We start from the raw sequence: 20573 nt of genomic DNA, 5'->3' as shown, positions 1-20573 counted from the left end.
AGAGTTGTCTTTCAACTCAAAGGTTGTGGGTTCGATTACTCTAGTCTACATGCTGATGTGTCCTTGGGCAAGACACTAACCCTAACGCCAGAATGTGAATGGGTATGAAAGATGAGTGATAGAAAATGCACATTAATGCACATTAATGAAAGTGTGAGTAAATGGCAACATGTAGTTTGAGTGATCAAAAAGCCTAGAAAAATATAATCATTTTCCATAATAGTGCGACTTGACTCGCCTTGGCACAGTTGTTTTACTTTTCCACTAGCGATAGTACCTGGTACTTTTTTAGTACCTGCTCTGGCGAGATTCCAAGCAACCTGAGGCGATACTATGCATGATGTCGCCAGACTGCCGGCCCCTGATTGGTCAGAGTGCCATCACAGGAAGAGAAGTCCGACACAAGAATCACGCCGAACAATGCCGAATTGTAGATCAGTTAAAAAGACTTAATTATCCTAAAAACGTGGGTTAACCTCCAACAGTTACCAGGGAAATGTCTAAATTCTCAATATTTAACAGAGGAGTCTGGTGTGTGCTGATCGTGAGTGGCGAGCGGCATCACGAACCCTGCTGCTGTATTTCAGTCCAGTGACTGTGTCAGACGGAGTCTGTGCTCTGGTCATGGAGGAAGTAAACAGTGAACAAATAGTTTTAATTAACTGATTCTAATGATTCAGTTACACTGAAAACAACTGCTTTACAAGTCACTCGTCACTCGTTTTGTGTTGCGTGGAAAACAAAGTCAAGGCAGTTTCATGCAGCTGTGCAGTGGTGACTGCCCATGTTGAGGAGGTACTATAATTTGTAATGGAAACACAACCTAAACCGTACCGTGCCGAGGCGAGTCGAGCTGGGACCATAGGTGGAAAAGGGGCCAGCAACAATGAGGGAAATACAGCAGGTAAAACAGCACGATGCTGTACATACAGAAGAAGAGTGAACTGTCAGTTCGGCTTTTTCTCTGATCCACTGTAAGTGCTCTTTTTTCTGTTTGTTGTTCTCTTTTTGCTGTGCTTTTGTGTGATTGGCACATAACTTAAAATTGCTATATTCCTTCTCTCCTCTCTAATCTAAATGCGACTCCACTTCCTTTTTTACAAACATCAAGGACACAAGCTCTTACAGAAACCATTCTTTCAGCAGAATTAACGAAAAGAGCATTTAGGAATCAGACCCATACTTTCAAGGCTGGACAATCCAGTATTTAGTTTAATTTGTTAATGCATCTGTCCCTGAGTATGCGAAAAAATGCACAGAACGAGGAACAATTATCAGCTAGGTGCAGAATTAGGATTACTCCCCAGATGCACAACTCATTCGCTCAGTCAAAAAACATTTACCAAACTGAAAGGAGTCATTTTGTAGAGCCCTAATTTGCCTTCCAAAAGAGAAATGCCAACTTTTGTAATACTTAAAAGTACAGTAACAACAACATGGTAATACTATGGTAATAATTTTGTAATATGGAGGTAGTATTATCATGTTATTTCTAATTCCAACTTAATAGGTAATAACCTATGGGGGTGCAAAGCATTAAAATATTAGGTTAAAATATGTCTGCATTATCCTTCTGGATCACATTTGTTTGTGGATCAGACCTGTCTTTCAAAAGCTAACATGTATCTTTTATTCATGAAGCAGTATTTGTAAGTGAGCAGCTTTGATTGACATTTGGCCTTCAAAGACAAGCAGACGAAATCTGAAACAAGTGCTTAACAAAGAAAACAAAACAGTTTTAAATACTATTCATCTTCAAAAACATCCTTGACTCTGTTTTCCTTTTTTCCCCCTTTTTTCTTTATTTATACATTTTACATTTACAGTATAAGAGCAAGACGAGACAAAAAGAGCAAATTAAAACACTTAACACTTCTGGTCTAGCCTCGAGTTTTGTATGGATCCCTACTTTAATCCTGATGAGATAAGTCAGTATTTCCATGGAGTGCATTTCCTCTACGATGTCCTGCCACTGATCTCGGCTTGGAGGATCACATTTCAACCAGTTCCTTGGAAATTGCCTTTTTGCGTGAAACTATCAGAATTCTGAAGAGATAGCTTGAATTGCACCAGGTATCAGGCCCAGGATCCTGGGATCCTTGAAACCAAATATTCATTCATTGTCTACCAATTTATCCTCCATAATCCCAGCTGGCATACGGCGAAAAGGGCCACACAGAGACAATCATTCACTCTCTTTATTTTTAATGTAATAAATAATTCCATTCAAATTCCCACCATCTTTTAGAGCTAGTAGAAGAAGAACTGCTTTCCCCTCTTTACATTGTATTCTTTATTGTTGCGCTGCAGTAAAAATAAACAACAATCTGTACAATATACACACAAAAAAAAAATTCTGTTCCTGTCACGTCTGTTATTCTCTATCATAGGACGCCCTCCCTCCATCAGCAAACAAATAAAGCAAAATAAAACACACACACACACACCCACAGACGTCACATGTCCACCCAGTGAACAGTTGGCTGAGCTCCATTAGTCCAGAGGAGACAGAGCCCTCCAATTCTTTCCTGTGGCTGTCACCGTGGCGACAGTGATATTGATGGCCATTATGATAATAGTGATAACAACAAGCATACTAAAAATAATTATAATTAGCATGTCTCTCTGTCTGTCTCTCTCTCTCTCATTCCCTGTGCTAGCTTCCTGCTGTAATTATCCACAGCTGAGCGCATTGTCTCCCTGCTCCCTCTTTTCATCTTTTTCTGCCCTTCCTTTGCTCCTCTTGCTTTTAACTCTTCCTCACTTCCTCCCTTGTTCCTCTGCCCCTCAACCCTTATCTCCTCCTCTCTGTAGCCCCAGTCCAAAAACTGCCTTTTGCTTTGTTCCTGTATTTGTTTTTTCCTCCAGCTTGCGCACATATTTATCTGAGGTCATTTTATACCAACACGACCACTGATTTATTCAACTTTTTATCCATCTGCCTTCATTACTTTACATAAGCTCCAATACAGACACTTTGGAAACACCTTTTGTTCAAATCCTGTTCCCGTTCCTTTTGTAAAGGTACTGTAAAGATGATGCCATTTGATTTTTTCAGACCCTAAAGATTTGTTCATGCAAAACCCACGTTTAGTTTTTTAATCCTCCTTTCTCCTCTCCCTCCCTTCTTCCTCCGTCCTTCTCCACACCACCACTCTCTTCTCCAGCTGCAGAGAAATTCCCTGGTGGACTTGGCCCCGATCTCTCTCTTTCATTGCCGTCTTTCTTTCACTTGCCTCTCTTCCTCTCTTCCTGCCTCTCCTTCACTCACAAGTTGACCTCTGTTCGTCTTTAACACTCTGCATTATTCAGGCTCTGAAAGACTAACGGTCAGCAGTAGCCAACAGAGGAGACACCTGGGTTGGAGGGGACAGAGGGTGGCTTGTACAGAGAGAGAGAGAGGTGGTGGTTATAGAGATGGTCCTATACATCATGCTGGATGCATGTCATGGGCTTTTCATCTATCACTAGCCTGTATACTCACTTCAGGTTTGCGATGGCAATGCCTTTCTGGGATTCAGCAAGGATTTATTCATTTATTTTATTCATTAATCAACTAAAAACCAAACCAGTCCTACCTTTGATGGGACACCTTTGCGTCATCTTATGTTTTCATGCAAACTTAAAACCCCTTGAAATCTCAGAATAAAGGCCAGATTATGCATATTTATGTTTGTTAAAATACACTAAACTTGAGTTCCATAGTGAGGATCTGAAAATATATGTACATTTTTTCTCAATTAGAATCTGGAACAAGCTCGCAGAGTATTTGATAGAATCAGATATTAAACATATAAGTTTCCAGATGTGAAAATTACTCAATAAAATCTTGTTTTTGGCCAGAAAATGTATATTATTTAATTGGATTAGCGAGAAACCTCCCACTGTAACTCAGTGGTACAAAGACATTTTTAGAGTTTTTCCTATGGAAAGACTAAGTGCCAAATTAAATGGAAATGACGACCCATTGGGCATATGGTGGCCTCTAATGGATTACCTACCTAACGATCTAAGTGAAATAATCCAGAGGGGAAACCTGGCTTAGAAGCTGTCAGACTGAGTTGACCAGTGATCAGAAATATTTCTCGACAGCTACAGGGATGTGATGTCTCAATAACTTCATTTTAAAGTGTTGTCTTGGTCTCATGATGTCAACATTAGAGAACAGCATGTTATTCAATAAGTACTGAACAACTGGACATGTGTGCATTCAAAAGTTTAGAGAAGGTTAACTTAAAGCCAAACATCCCTAAATTTTGTGAGAATTGCATTTCTTGCTTTATTATTTTCTTTTCATTTTCTACTTTATTTGAATTTTGCTTATCCATTTTCTCTCCTAGCACAGACCACTACTCAATGATGTATGTTTATATGCATTTTTGATATGTAAATTCAGATATTACAATAACATCTGATTATTTATTTGAAAAATAAAAAAACAACAACATAAGTTTCCAAAGTTAGCATATAATTCCTTTTAAAATATTTAACTCATGTAGACACCATATAGCTACTATTAAGAGTTTGAGTTGGATGATAATTTCACTTTGTATTCTCAATCATCAAATACAGTTGTGATTGTTTTTTTTGTTTTTACCTTGATGAAGTAGAACATTTTTATTCTGAGCTGTGAAATACTTCTTACTAAATTTCGTAATCTCTTTTCTTCCTTTGACTCCAGTGCCCAGTCAGCCTCCCCAGAACGTGCGAGCCATTTCTGTAACATCAGACGAGGCGGTAATCACATGGGCCGAGCCTCCCAGATTGACTCTGCATGGCGTATTGAAGGGATATCGCATCGTCTTCTGGGCCGTCTACCCAGATGGAGGTGGGCTGACTGTGTCTGTCATCTTCCTTCCACACCATAGCCTGGTAACAGCCTCAGCCCTTGATCTGAACATCTTTCCTTTTCCTCTGTGTCTCCCAGAGTGGGGTGAAATGCAAAACATAACAACCACCAAAGAGCAGGTGGAGCTCAGAGGCCTGGAGAAGTTCACCAACTACAGCATCCAGGTGCTGGCCTACACCCAGGCCGGGGATGGAGTCCGTAGCAACGTCCTTTACATCCAAACTCGTGAAGACTGTGAGTCCTTAATTTAGTACATCTTTTTCACAAAGGATACACCAAATAATAAACACACAATATACATGAATGTGTGAATTGATTTGACCACATCTACTGGGCAGGTCCAATTTTTTTTTTCACTGCTTGGTTTAGGTAGCAGTGTGTGGGAGGCAGACAGCCAGAGGGGTTAGAAGAGGGTCTTTGTAAGGCTGAGGATGCTGATTAAAACCTCTTTGTTCTCTGATGTGCCATTACCAGTGCTAATGAGAATTATAAAACCAAAAGTGTGTGTGTGTGATTAGTTAAGGAGCCTTAGGGTGTGGGTCTGCACGTGTGTATGTGTGGAAGGGTTAAGTGTGTGTGCAGATTTTCTAGCATTTGTCTGTCTGTCTGCTTGTGTGGGAGAGAGTGTGTTTGTATGCGTGTGTGTGTGTGTGTGTGTGTGTGTGTGTGTGTGTGTGTGTGTGTGTGTGTGTGTGTGTGTGTGTGTGTGTGTGTGTGTGTGTGTGTGTGTGTGTGTGTGTGTGTGTGTGTGTGTGTGTGTGTGTGTGTGTGTGTGTGTGTGTGTGTGTGTGTGTGTGTGTGTGTGTGTGTGTGTGTGTGCATACAACTATTGTATGTGTGCAGGTCCAGCTTAGCACCCAGCACAAGGAGAAGGATTAATTCTTTGTGGCTTAGAAAGAATTAATTTTGTGCTTACACTGTCGGGCTATGGATTACATCCGTATCCGCCTCTCTTCTCACTCCCTGGGGCCAAGCAGAGGAGGAGGCAGGCGTCTGGAGATGGAGAAAATGAGCGAGAGAGGGAGTGGAGGAGTGAGGGGGGGGGGGAGCAGAGATTTTTAAGAAGTGCCATTTCAGAAAAGGCCTTTATTCTATTTTTCATACTGTATTTCATTTTATAAGCTGGCCTTGCTGCAATAGCTCTTCAAATATATGTATTGTGTTGGTCTTTGAGTGCGTGTGCGTGTTTATCCATGGCCCGGCGTGGAGTGTCTCTTTCTCCCTGATGAGAGTTGACACTGTGTCCAGGGGCAACCTCTTCACATACTGTGCATTCAACCTCCTCTGTCTCTCTGGGCCTCATCCTTCCGTTTGCCCTCAGTTCTCTCACTGTAACATATGGAAAAGTGTTTGCGGTGCAATTGTGCATACAGCCACTTTTCAGTCTGCCTTTTTCAACCTCCGCCCTTCAGACACAAAGACAAAAGTCAGTAAGCATCGAAGTGAAGGAGATGGGTTCGCCCTGCAGTTATTTTTCATGCTCTTTGCAAAGGCCACACACCTATGGGGTCACAGCATTCATCGGTTTGAAAATATGAATGTGTGTGAGTTTTATGTTGCTTATTCGAAGGATTTTAACATTTAAATGTTCAGTGGTAGGATTTAAAAGGATCCAGATGTAGAATAATAATTCATTCATCAACTGTCTACTGCTTTATCCTCCACATGTGGGCAGTCAGGGCCACTGGAGGGTGAAAGGAGGGGTACGCCTTGCACAGGTTGCCAGTCCATTGCAGGGCAAACACAGAGAGACACATTCACACTCTGGTTTATTTAGAGTCCAATTAACCTGTTTTTGGGGCAGGAGGAAACCAGAGAACAACATGCCAAGAGGAAAGACCGGGTCACGAACCCAGGTCTTTTTGTTGTAAGGCAACAGTACGTGCCGATACTCCGCCGTATGACCCTAATCTAGAATATAATATTCATAATTATCCTTTACCAGTTATAAAAATAAGTTTTCATGATCGACAGCAGTGACTTAATCGCAGTTAGATGGGTGAGTCTATTGACAGGAATTCGACACATATGCTCCATACCACAATCCTTACTGCTCATATTCAACATCAAGTACATGTTATGTCACCGGCACAAAATGGCAGGAGCCACGTCTGGGATATTTTGGCTTTTGTTTATTAATCCTGAAGTTATGGCATATGAACTGATTTAAATGATCCATCATCATCAAAATCACATAGTAAAACATGCTGACACTTGACCACAAACTAAGAATTGTATATGAATCAGACAGAGTACGGTTCATATAAGGTGCAATGGAAACTGTGTAATATGTATGAGACTTTTCATTCAAAGAACTGCTTGAATGAGTAATAATAAGTAAACAAAAATGACACAATGTGCAAATCTAGGTTGTGGACAAAAACAGCACACAATGAAAAATGGTGATGTGTATTAGTGCTGCTGCTAACTTGTCTTCATTTATGAATAATCTGCATTTGTTTTTCTATGATTTGTGGGTAAATTGTAAAAAGTACTATAGTACTATGACCTGGATCACATGCAGTTTCCCAGAGGCAAGTTAGTTAAAGTCTGGCATTTTTGTAAGATGGATAAATATTGAGGGGAACCAACCATTCAGATGTTACAATGACAACAGAGCTGTAGGGTAAAGTTCTGTGGCAGCAATTTTGTCAAGGGTGTTTTTTGTGTGCTTTTTTTCATGGAGTGTACAAAAAACGTTAACACTCATTATGATTCCTCTTAGTCCACTGTATTGTACACACAGACAAAGGTATCTGGTTCACATATTCTCTCCTCTGTATGATTCAGACCCTGGACCACCAGCTGGCATCAAAGCTGTCCCCTCCTCTGCTAGCAGTGTTGTGGTGTCCTGGTTACCCCCTCATAAGCCAAATGGAATCATCCGCAAATACACCATCTACTGCTCCAGCCCCGGGTCGGGCCAACCGGTGAGTTAGAAGAGGGGTGCAGTGAGTTTTTTCAGGAGTGGGAGCTGGATGAATGAGTTAAAAAGAGGGGGGGGGGGGTGAGAGAAGACCATCCAAACATGGCTGGAGATGGGTTCAGTTTTAAATGTACCATAAAGGTTCTGTTATAGAATTTGTATGATGACAAGATAAAGGAAATTTGATAATGAGGACATATTACATTTATGTGGATGTGTGTGTGAGCGTGTGCGTGTGTGGTCTAGTGCTGCAGTCTCAGCAAGATGTGCGTGTGTGTGAGATGAGCTCTCCTCATACCGCAGTGTGTGTGCATGCAAAGTCAACCTCCAGCCTAATTTGCATATCTGCGTCTCATCACGTTGCCAGGACAACCTCATCTGTTCATCAACGAGGGCAGAAAACAAGCCGACAGCAAGCACACACACGCTCACTTACACACACAGATACACACATGCACATGAATAAATACACACTCACGTGTGTGTGTGTGTGTGTGTGTGTGTGTGTGTGTTTCACACCAAGCATACATACATATATGCAACTCATGTTTTTGTGACATGATTGAATGAGTGAATGCAGAAGCAAGAAATATATCCAGTTTGCATATACTTGCATACACACACACCGCATAAATCTATCTACAAATATACATCCATCTTCATAGTTGCTCATTCACAAATCACTCTCTTTTTGTCTATCTATTTACCTCTCGCTCGCTCGCACATGCACACACACACTCCCTCCCTCTCTCCCTCCCTCTCTCTTTCAGTCTCTCCTTCTCTCTCTGAAGCCCCCATGCAGAGTTTGGGATGATTACTATGTAAATGAGTGCGACTGGAGAGATGGAAGGAGGGATGGGGGGTCAGACACACCGTGTGGGAAGTACTTTTGTTCCTCTTTTCATTATCTCTCTCTATCGTTCCCTGGATCACTGCTATCTCCACGCTGGAGGAATATTTTAATATCCGTTACAGCAACACACACTCTGTCACTCCTCCCCTCCTCTCAACATCTACCCACCCACCCATTCATCCATCCATACTTACATACATCCCTCTGTCCATACCTCTGCCTGCAGTGGAGAGGTATATATAGGCAAATGCACTGAGATGAAAGAGTCTAAGAGAATACATTAATAGACGTGAGAGTTGGGGAGGGGGGAAATGCAGAGATGGTGTAAAATGGAGAAGGGGGGGGGTATCTGTGCATGGATGGAGGGAATAGCAAGGAGTGGGCCCATAGTTGACAGGGAAATGTGAAGAGGGATGAGGAAATGAAGAGTGGGATGAAGAGTGATGGCAGGAGGAGAGGGAAATGATGGTGCAGTGGGGGTAAAGGATCGTCACAGAGGTGAGCAAAGATGTGACAGAGACGGGAGGAATGGATGATGAACAGGAAATAAAAAGCCAAGTGGATTCCTCCGTGACGGCCCACTCGTAAATGTGGAAAAACAACAGGAATGCTGGAATCTGTTTGCCCAGAATAAAAAAAACATCAAGCTCGAACAGTCTTTGCAAGTTTTTCCTGGTGTCTGCCACATCTACACACTCATCAGTCATCAATTCATCTGTGCACGAGCGACTGCCACTGAGAAAATGTGATTCAAACTGGTCGGGTATAGTGAACATTGTGATTTAGCTGACGGCGGTTGATGGTAGGAATATGTGTTCATGTGTTTGTGCATCTACTGTGTGTGTTTGTGTGTGTTTTGAAGGGGCAGCGACGTCTATATGTCTAGACAGCTGACACATGGCTGGGTTAAAACCACGGCAATTACACATCCACCTCCAGGTCATGAATGCCACTGTATACGTGTATATTCCTGCGTCGTTTATGTTTAACAATTTGTCTGCCTCTCTCCTCTCCTCTCCTCTCCCCTTCAGTGTTGATGCCTGCAGTAGATATCGGCCTCATTAGTGTACGACTGTTCATGATATCTCTGACTGTCTCATTTGTCTGTCTCCCATTGTCTTTCTCTGTATCATATCTCTGTTTGCTCTCCCTGAGGAGAACAGATGAGAAGAGGGGGGTGGGCTTTACCCCCCCCCCCTCCCTCCAGCGCCATCCTTTCACACAGTTTTACCTTATCATAATATGCCCCAGAACCTATGTGCCCTCTCCAACCCATCCTCCTTTCTTCTTCCTGTAGTGCTGACTTGAGGAGAGGATGCAGGGTGGAGTTCACGTTGAATGATGTTCACTCAGCCCTTCACATTAATCCTGCCTTTACACTAAAGTGACAAAATGATCTTGTCTTTGGCATCCCCCAGAATTTACTGTGTGGCTTAGCACCTGTGATAAAAGGCCCATTTTGTTAGCAGAGCACAAACGTGTTTCTTTGGTGTACGTATATTAGTAGAGAGATTTAGAAAATGTGTGGACTATATTTTAACTTTTGTTCTGTTTTCTTGTCTGTCTACATATTATATATTCCATTTTGCTGCTAATTTCTGCGAAGATTCCAAGTGAAAAAGCAAGAGCCAACCAGTAGATCCTTCACTTTAAGAAAAGATTTAAGAAAGAAACGTTTCCACTAATACATTTTGTTTTCCACAGATGCCCAGTGAGTATGAAGCCAACCCTCAGCTGCTGTTCTACCGAATCACTCATCTCAACCACCGGCAGCAGTACCTGATCTGGGCTGCAGCCGTCACCACAGCAGGCCGTGGTAACTTCAGTGACAAGGTCACCGTGGAGCCAGCAGCCAAGGGTGAGTCCCTGTAACTAGAGACTAGAGCTGCAACTAACCATCATTTTCACAATCGATTAATCCGTCGATTATTTTCTCAATTAATTGTTTGGTCCATAAAATGTCAGAAAATGTTAAAAAACGTTGATCAGTGTTCATCAGTGGAGATGACGATGCTGTCGAATGTCTTGTTTTGTCCACAGACCAAAATTACTCAGTTTGAATGATTTCTTTGTTATGTGGAGCAAAGGAATTAAGAACATATTCACATTTAAGAAGCTAAAACAATCAGAAATCTTGTTTTAATCATGAAAAAAGCTTTAAACCGATTAAGTTTCAGCTCTACTAGAGACTCCGTATGGTTAAATAACAGATAACTGTAGTTTTGGTCATTTTCAAGTGAAAGGAAAGTAAGGTTAAATGTGAGCATATACTGGGAATGCAAATTTAGCTATATATTTCTTTACATTAATGTAACAATTAACAATTGTTTCAATAGTGGTTAAAAGGGAGGTGGGACAATTTACCGGCCTCAAAATGAATAACATGCTGCATATCTCTGCCTCCAGTGTCCTGCGCATCACCAAATCAGTTGTTTTTTGGCGATGAGACAACACTCTTCTCTTATTTTTTTTACCTGAATTTTCTTATTTCTTGTTTGCTCCCCCTCCCTCTCTCTGCTTCTACATATCCCCATTAGGAACAGTTATGACAGTGCTAGCATTCCTCTTCAAGCCTCTTAGTGACACTGCCGTGAACTAAAAATACACTTTTAATGGATGCTTTGCTCCGTATCCCCTATGACACTGTGAATTGTGTAAATGATCTACCTCTTACTTTTCCACTTGCTCTGTATACAGTATCTCTTCTCAGCTTGTTTTTCCCTCGCCCTCCCTTTCTTTTTTTTGGTGATGCTTGGTGATCTATTGATCACAAAGTTCAGAGGGCACCAACTACACTGCGCCCAAACTGGAAAATAATAAGAGAGGGAGCAAGGAGAGGACAACCAGAGCTAAAAAAAAAATACACAACACAAAAGCAAGTGTTTAAGAAAAGGAAGAGGACAGTTAAATCAATAGAATTTGGATTAATAGAAAATAAGAGAGGAAAAAAAAGGAAACAAAACTTAATAGAGTGCCTATTGAACCATGTTACACTTTTCTAAATCTCTCTATTTCCTTGACTGCTGGGAAGGGGCTAGGTCAGCTGTCAGTTGAAGGCAGTGTCCTCTTGACTTGCCCACTCAATATTTCATTCAGCCTGAACATTAGCGGACATGAGTGCTGCCACTAAGATGTTTGAGCAAGAAAGAAAGAAAGAATAATAATGTATGGATATTTTATCTTATGCTCTTAGATTCATATTCTAGTCTTTGGTGGACAATGTCACATTTAACATGTCTTATCCACCAAGTGTGAATCCCAGGAAACACAGTACACGCTTTCACATCTCAGGATATTGATCCAGACATTGAGATGCCTCTGCAGCATTGTTTTAATTTGGTTTGCAAGTTGTTTATTTGACATTGGCAACATAATCCGATTTGTACATATTAATTACACCTTTGCTCTGCTTGTATTGTGTGTATTGTGTCTTCATGCAATTATCTCTCATGGTTATTTCCATCTTCATCTGTATGTGCCTGTTCTCTTCCTCCCCCCCAGCCCCAGCTAAGATCTTGTCATTTGGGGGTACTGTAACCACTCCTTGGATGAAAGAGGTGCGTCTGCCCTGTAGTTCAGTTGGAGAAGCGACACCTACGATAAAATGGACCAAAGACAGGTGAGAATCCATCATAGCCCATTTATTTACTGTTATGAAGCTATGTACACACAGTGCTGCTGTGAGTCTTTGAATGATGGATTCACATGAAAGCATCTCAGAAGGTCGGTTTATTAGCAATGTCGTCTAAGCACTTCATCTTTATATGACCTTACGACACACGTACAACGCACACAAAGCTTGACCCTGAGCTGAATATCAACACAAAAATATTTACCCGTATCTTTTATTCTTCCCTTCACTGTTTTTGTGGATAAATAGGGTCTTTGTTACAAAGACGTCCACAGCAAAAGGAGTAATTTTCCCCACAGTAATCACTGTTCCTTTTGTGCCTGAAAAACTTATGTTTGTTTTTCCAATTTGTTTTCTTGTTTTTAATAACATGCAACAAAAAACTTCATTCGTTATTCTTTGCTGCATATTCTTTGAGGGCCACAGAGGAGCTAGAGTCAATTCCAGCTGACACAGGACCCTAACCCTAACCTAAGAACAATACATTCAAAATGAACTGTCTGTGTCTTTGGACTAATTTTGGACTAAGAAGCCAGAGCACCTGGAGAAAAGTCATGCACACACACAAAGAATAATGCAACCTCCACACAGACAGGATGGTATGGCGACACAGTGGTTGGCACTGTTGGGTTCAAATCCCCTGTGCCCCTGTCCCTCCCAAGTCCTTTCTGTGTTGGTTTTTACTTTGTGTGAGTTTCCTCCAGGTGCTTCAGTTTCCTCTCGCCATCAAAACATGTATTAGGCACTGACATTCAATCAGAAGTTGGTCCCCGGGCTCTGCTCAGTGACTGCCCACTGCTTCTTGTTCTAAGAAGGTGCCTAGTAGAGGGTTGATAAAATGGAGAGGATGAATTTCCCCCACTGGGAATAACACATTTACCTTTATCTTAACAGAAAGGTCAAACTTGAATTGAACCGGTAACCTTCTTGCTGTGAGGCACCAGAGTAAACCACTATACTACTGTGGCAACCATGTCCACCTCCAGCCATGATATACGCTGCAGTAGGCTGTAGTATGAACTTTTCTTCTTCCTTTTTTTTAGCGAGGACACAGCCATCCCAGTGTCTCTGGATGGACAGCGTCTCATTATGACCAACGGGACGTTAGTGCTGCGCTCTGTCAAAGCAGAAGACTCGGGTTACTACACCTGCACGGCCACCAACACCCTCGGCTTTGACACCATCATAGTCAACCTTTTAGTGCAAGGTAGGAGAAGAACATGAATGCCACTTTTCTATCAATGCGCCTACAATGAGAAATGAACTCTAAACTCTGTGAAATTCTTCCTCAGTTCCCCCAGACCAGCCTCGTCTCACTGTCTCCACCACCTCCACCTCTTCCATCACTCTGGCCTGGATACCAGGGGACAACGGAGGTAGCTCTATCAGAGGTAAAATGTCTTTCCATTGGTCTTCTTAGGCTCTTGCATCTATTTTTTTGTTATGCTATAAAATACGAAATATACATGCTTAGTCCATGTCTCTATATATCTTTTTTCATATTGTTATGATGCATTCTAATCTATTACTTTAATCATTGGAGTTATGATTTTAGGCTTTGTTTTTGTACTTCTGTCTGTGTCTGATTATCTGGTTGGTCATTTCTGTTTGAAGATGGATGTAGCATTTGTGCCTTAATGGCCAGACATGCGAATAGTGTAACAAATATTGTTCTTTTTGTGTCTGTTTGTATAAAATATTACTAAAAGGGTCACTTGTTTGATTTGTGTAAGCCTGGATTTTATCCATCTTGGAAGTTACAGAAAATTAATATCATTTACATGCATCACTGGAAGGAAATACTCTAATGATCTAAACTTTTGTGCAGTGTGTTATGAGTTATGAAGTATTGTACTTAAACAGTGATTGTCCACTAAATCAGTGAGTGCATATATCATTCAGCATCTCATACATTCTGTATATATCTTTTATGTGTAGCAGAATGCTTGTGTGTCTGCGCAATGTCAGCAGAAGGCGATGCTCAAGTTCGCCATTCAGAAATCTGTTTTTCATTACTGGTGCAGTGGCATCTGCAGACTATTCCTTTTTTTGATGAAATATGTTTTCAGCTGGATATGCCACTTTTTTTTGAAGCCTTTGTAGAAAACAACAACAAAACAACTGCTACACCATGGGATAAATAAAAGCATTTATGTAGTTTAGACATCCTTGAGGAACAATTGATGTGACCATTTTATCTGTTCTATAGCAGACTGTTGTTGAACTGTTCTGGTCAATACTATTCTGCTCTTGTTCTGCCGTGTTCTGTTCTGCTCTGTGACCAACAGAGGGTGACTGTAAAACTTATTAACAAACAAACACTGCAGGATCTGCACATGTTAACCCTTGTTAATGTTTTTGACTCTATCACACCATCTGTTCGAGAGAGAGAGCAAGAGAAAGATAGAAAAGGACTGTACATAGCGTACAGAGAAAAACACAGTACCACAGACGACCATGTATGCATAATTATTTACAAAGAGAAGGAAAGACAGACAAGTTAAGTGGCTTTGAGCAGGAAGATTTTAGCTCTTCAAGGCAGCTGATTAAAAAAATGGTCACCGTATTGAATGTCTCCATTTGCATAGATGCTCAGTCAGCATCATCCCAGTCTTCAGGTTTGTCACTAACTAATGGCAACTTAGAAGGAGAACAAATAGACCATTGCTTCTAATACCTGGTCCTGGGGACCTGATGCCCTGCATATTTGGGGTTTTTTTCAACGTTTTAGATGTGAATATGATGAACACTCCTGATTCAAATGTTCAGCTTATCATCAAGCTCTACAAAATCCTGATAATGACCCATTCATTTGAATCAGTCATGTTGGAGCAGGTAAACATCTAAAACATTCAAGGCAATGGGTCCCCACGACCGTTGATGTTTCTCAATCTCGGATTGTCCTCCATTCAGTGCCTATCCATGCAAGAAAAGTACAGTCTGACACTGCCATCTAGTGGACAGTAGAGTTATAAGCGTTGTCTACTGTAGTTGGGTAGTTTAAAAAAACACCATACATTTTATAAAGTAATCGCAAGCAAGTTTCTGACATGAGTCAAATGTTTTTATTTTTACAAAGCAGTCATAATCACAGGTCTCACAATAGGCTCCAGATTTATAATCCCACTCAAACTCAAACTTGAAATTCTAATCCCTGTATTTTCTGTTAAATATACAATACAGTAAGTAGTTAATCTCTGGGACTGTCTAGTAGCATAAAGGTAAAAAAAAGAGTCCTTCATCTGAACCTGCAAAGAGAATTAATAATCTAATAAAGCAAAAAGTATAACAATTTGCCTTTTTTTTGTTTGTATGTATGCAGGTTTTGTGCTGCAATACTCAGTCGACAACACAGAGGAATGGAAAGATGTTTTTATCAGTTCTACTGAGCGCTCCTTCAAATTGGACAACCTGCGCTGTGGCACCTGGTATAAAGTGAAGCTCGCTGCCAAGAACAGTGTTGGAGCTGGACGCATCAGTGAGATCATTGAAGCAAAGACCCACGGGCGAGGTGAGAAACCGGGGTAGAGGAAGGTGAAAAAGGACAAATGAAATTTTTCACAAAGGAGACATCACATGTCATTGAATGACCTACGACTAAATCCGTTCATTCATTTAATTAGTAACACTTTAGATTAGGGAACACATATTCATCATTAACTAGGTGCTTGCTAACATGCATATAAGTAGCATACTAGCCCTTTATTAGTAAATAAATAAGCACGTGTTAACACCGTATGTAGGAAAAATCTTAATTAATTAATAAGATGTTAATACATGCTTAATGATTACTAATAAAGGGCTAGTATGCTACTTAGTGAGCATCTAGTTAATGGTGAATATACGTTACCTAATCTAAAGTGTTACCATTTAATCTTACCACATTATATTTTTATTACAACTGTATTTTATTTATTGTCTTCTTGTGATAATGATGATTTTTATTACTATAGGTTGCTGAATTTAATTACATCAGCTGTGCACATGCACACTATTCAAAGGAAAACAAAGCTAACGTGGTGTCATATAGACCCTCTCTTTATCTGTAATGTTTTCCGCTTTCCTATTTTCACTGACACATTTCATACTGTATGTAATCGACCATTAATTTGTCACAATATTATTTGTTTGTATTGAAGTTTGAAAATGTGAAAATCTCATGATATTGCATCTTTTCTAGAACCCATTTTCAATAAGGATCAGCCCGTCTTCACTCACATCAACTCCAGCCACGCACGCCTTAACCTCCAGGGTTGGGCCAGTGGAGGCTGTCCAATCAGCGCTGTGACACTGGAGTTTAGACCAAAAGGTGAGTCACTGCTTCTTCAGTTTGTACGAGTTTGTAGTATTTGAGATTATTGCCCAATAAGATCAGAAAGTATTATGCCGCCTTTTTATGGAAACCAACGAGTAAAGAAGTGAGACCTGACACTGGTAACTTGTTGCAGGTACGTGGTCATGGCAGATTGTGCGCACCAATGCTACCACAGATGTGTTCCTGGCAGAGTTGCATGAGGCAACCTGGTATGAACTGAAGATGAAAGCATGTAACAGCGCTGGCTGTGGAAATCAGACCTCCCAATTTGCCACTCTGGACATTGATGGCAGTAAGTTGATAACTCCATGTTTTTGCATTTGCATTTCAATAAGTGGCAGACATATTATTATGAAAAGGCTGTAACTCTTGCCTTATCGTGTGTTTGTGCAGGTACAATCCCACCAAGCAAATCCCCCTTGGAAAAGAATGATGATGTCAAGACGCTGTTTTCCATTGGCTGTCCTGTCATCTTGGTCACCCTGGGTGTTGCGCTCCTCTTCATAATTCGCAAGAAACGCAAAGAGAAACGGCTGAAGAGACTTAGAGGTGAGATTAGAAGTAAAAGAAAGAAGTAAAATCCCTGAAGCAGACGTTGAATATAATCTTTAGAGTCGCATTTATTTTATAAGGCTGATTTGTGTCAGGGAAATTAATTATTTATTACGTTCTCTGCTCTGCCCAGATGCCAAGAGCCTGGCTGAGATGTTGATCAGGTAAGGCTGCGTTTTTCCATCCCCCAAAAAAGAATTTAGTGTTATTCAAAGTCCATTTCACAAATCCACAGTTTTCTTTTTTTCAAAGTTATGAAATGTTGTCCTTTTCTTTTAAATGTGAAACAGCAAAAACAACCGCAGTTTCGACACCCCAGTGAAGGGCCCTCCTCAGGGCCCACGCTTACACATTGACATTCCCAGAGTGCAGCTGCTAATTGAGGACAAAGAAGGCATCAAGCAAATCGGTGAGAGGAAGAGAGACAGCGTTGCTGTGTGTGTGTGGATCGAATTATTTTGATGTCAAATTGTTTGAGATGGAAAAGTCTTTTGTTTTTCAGGTTTTTTTTTAACTCATTTTCTGTAATATTGCTACAGGTGAGGATAAGGCCACGATTCCTGTGACAGACACTGAGTTCAACCAAACTGGAAACCCCCAGAGCTTCTGCACAGGTGTATCTGTTCATCACCCTGCCCTCATCCAGAACACCGGCCCTTTGATTGACATGTCAGACATTAGACCAGGAACCAGTAAGTGATTATGATTATCAGTCATTTTGTCATTAAAAGCTGACTTACCAGTAATTGAGTTAGTATTATCACTTGTGGCCGAAAATCCCCTCCTCCTTGAAAACAATGAATAAGCTGTACTGTTGTTTAAAGTTCTTTTTTTGCCTTTAATTTTAACCACATACCAGAAATAATCAAGAATTAATCTAGGACTACTAATTATTATTTTCTGTATCAATTAATTTGGCAATTAAGACATTAGACATTTGTTGACTTCCCTCAATATTTCTTCATCCATTTATCAACAGATCCTGTGTCGAGAAAGAGTGTGAAGTCGGCCCACAGCATCAGAAACCGCTACTCCAGTCAGTGGACTCTGACCAAGTGCCAGGCCTCCACGCCGGCCCGCACTCTCACCTCAGACTGGCGTACAGTGGGCTCCCAGCATGGCATCACCGTCACAGAGAGCGACAGCTACAGTGCCAGCCTCTCACAGGACACAGGTTGGCACAGAGTGAAAGGACACTGAGCATTACAAATTAAAATGAGACTCAAATGTCTCAAATTCAGAGGAGAATGTTGTTTATGTTGTGGGCCACACCTCAAAAAAAAGTCTGGATTAATTGTTTCTTTCATTCTGCTTTTTCAGATAAGGGTCGCAACAGCATGGTATCGACAGAGAGCGCCTCCTCCACCTACGAGGAGCTGGCGAGAGCGTATGAGCACGCCAAGCTGGAGGAGCACCTGCAGCATGCCAAGTTTGAGATAACAGAGTGCTTCATCTCCGACAGCTCATCTGACCAGATGACCACAGGTACCAACGACAACGGAGACAGCATGACGTCCATGAGCACGCCATCGGAGCCTGGTATCTGCCGTTTCACTGCCTCGCCACCCAAACCCCAGGACTATGACCGTGGCAAGAATGTAGCTGTGCCCATTCCACATCGTGCCAAGAGTGAGTGGCTGTTGAAATGTGTTTTTTTTTCATTTCACGTTTTATATTTTAAATGGCACAAAACAGAACAAATAGCATCATTTGTTGGTGTTAGATGATGTAGGCAACATGATTGCTTGAGTTTGGTTGAAAACTTAACTTTTTTAACCTCCACAGACCTCTGTTTGGTCTCCGTGAACAGAACTGATGCAACATTATTTGCATTCTGCATCCTTCATCTAAAAAAAGCAGACTCTGTCAAGCTATACTATCAGAGCTGACTGAGGGAGCGTTTGTTTGCACACACTGGCAGCACAGTGTTTTATGGACAGTAGATTCACCAAATGTTTGGCATAAGTAGCATACTAGCCCCTAATTACTAAATATAAAGCACATATTAACACCTATTATGTCAAATTAGAGGTAGAATAAGGTCATGTAGAATAAGATGTTAATACGTGCATAATGATTTCTAATAAAGGGCCAGTATGCAACTTACACATGTTAGTAAGCACCGAGTTAATGGTGAATATGTGTTACCTAATCTAAAGTGTTACCAAATTTGTTCATATTTTCAAGTTACACACTCCAGTTTTCAAGTAATGTTATCTAATGAAAGCAAACAGATAGAGAAAAGTTTTGATGGTTAAAGGAGAGTGATTGTAAATGCTAAAAAATATATGATAATAATATATGGTAATAAAGTATTTACTAAGTTTACGGAAAGAGAGTCACAAGTCGTTAAATGATGACACAGCAATTTTGGACTTTTCCCTCCAGGTGACTACTGCAACCTACCCCTCTACATGAAGTCCGACCCCTTCTTCCGAAAGCAGTCGGAGCATCATGACCCGTGTCCAGTGGTTCCGCCCCGTGAAGCCTCTATTCGTGGCCTGGCCCAGAGATCATACCACACCCAGGGCCGTCATGTGACTATGGACTCTGCAAAGCAGCAGGCCCTGACCAAGGGTCATTCTGGCCTGTCTAACCTGACTTCCTCTGGGGCATCCTCTGGAGGAGCCACAGGGGGTGGAGGAGGTTGTGGGAGTGGTGGAGCATCTGCTAGCTCTAGCAGCTCCACACTTCCCCAGAGGACTCTCACCATGCCCGGCTCCTCTGCCTCAGCAGCTCAGAGTGCGGCGGCAGCTGCTGCTGCTACCGCTGCCGCGGCATCAGCATCCTCCTCCGGTGGAGGCGGAGCAATGGGGGCCACAGGAGGGACCCCAGGAGGTGCCGCCTCATCATCCTCCAAGATGGGAGGATCCAGAGACTCTCTCTTGGAGAGCAGCTCCTCGGGCTTAGGCAGACTGCAGAAGCAGCGGGATGGAGGTGCGGGGGCCTACTCCAAGTCCTACACACTGGTGTAGCCTGCCATCACCGCGGCCTGTCACTGTAACTCTTTAAAGACTGCTGGTCAAAACTGGCATTTTGCCTGGAGCCTCTGTGGAAAAAGCGAGCTGAGGAACACACAAATGCACAGTTGAGCCGTCAGGGCCTGCGCTGTGCCGGGCTGCAGGGGGCTGGTTGGGTTCCCATCGACACTACTGTATGAAGGGGTCAGAGGTGGCTCTCCACAGCACAGGGGTTTGCCTTCCTTTCTGCCTGATTGCTTTCTATAATTATTATTATTATTATTATTATTATTATCATGTCATCTTTCTTGCTCTTATTTCATCACCCTGGAAATCACTTTGCCAAATCATAAATGATTTATCTTTTCACTTTTATCTTTTACTTTTCAAGTAAGGACACTGTATGCACAAAATACTTTCTAACACACACTGTCTCTGATGTCTTCTGCATCAAGACAGCGGTAGAATGAAAACTAGGTTTGCTTGA

The 20573-nt window shown here is 41.6% G+C and overlaps 1 protein-coding gene across 3 annotated transcripts in view; it reads left to right on the top strand.

The window, feature by feature from the left end:
• The window catches only part of dscaml1 (Down syndrome cell adhesion molecule like 1), a gene marked incomplete at its 3' end in the record, with an annotated part of 93619 nt that extends 73518 nt beyond the window's left edge, over positions 1-20101 (top strand). The window contains exons 19-35 of one of the 3 annotated variants that reach the window (XM_083886589.1): positions 4682-4828; positions 4928-5083; positions 7640-7779; positions 10333-10486; positions 12130-12247; positions 13303-13466; positions 13552-13650; positions 15582-15770; positions 16440-16568; positions 16708-16866; positions 16968-17123; positions 17260-17290; positions 17417-17535; positions 17666-17818; positions 18106-18300; positions 18447-18755; positions 19515-20101. In XM_083886589.1, the coding sequence (XP_083742715.1) occupies positions 4682-4828; positions 4928-5083; positions 7640-7779; positions 10333-10486; positions 12130-12247; positions 13303-13466; positions 13552-13650; positions 15582-15770; positions 16440-16568; positions 16708-16866; positions 16968-17123; positions 17260-17290; positions 17417-17535; positions 17666-17818; positions 18106-18300; positions 18447-18755; positions 19515-20101 (3005 nt within the window). Of the gene's footprint in view, positions 1-4681; positions 5084-7639; positions 7780-10332; positions 10487-12129; positions 12248-13302; positions 13467-13551; positions 13651-15581; positions 15771-16439; positions 16569-16707; positions 16867-16967; positions 17124-17259; positions 17291-17416; positions 17536-17665; positions 17819-18105; positions 18301-18446; positions 18774-19514 lie in introns of all 3 variants that reach the window. The other 2 variants (XM_083886590.1, XM_083886588.1) reach the window with 2 other exon arrangements.
• Between the last annotated feature and the right edge of the window lie 472 nt (positions 20102-20573).

Source organism: Microchirus variegatus (assembly GCF_963457635.1).
Source record: "Microchirus variegatus genome assembly, chromosome: 3".
NCBI lineage: Eukaryota > Metazoa > Chordata > Actinopteri > Pleuronectiformes > Soleidae > Microchirus > Microchirus variegatus.
The sequence above is the reverse complement of the archived record's forward strand: the minus strand, read 5'-3'. Positions and strand labels throughout refer to the sequence as shown.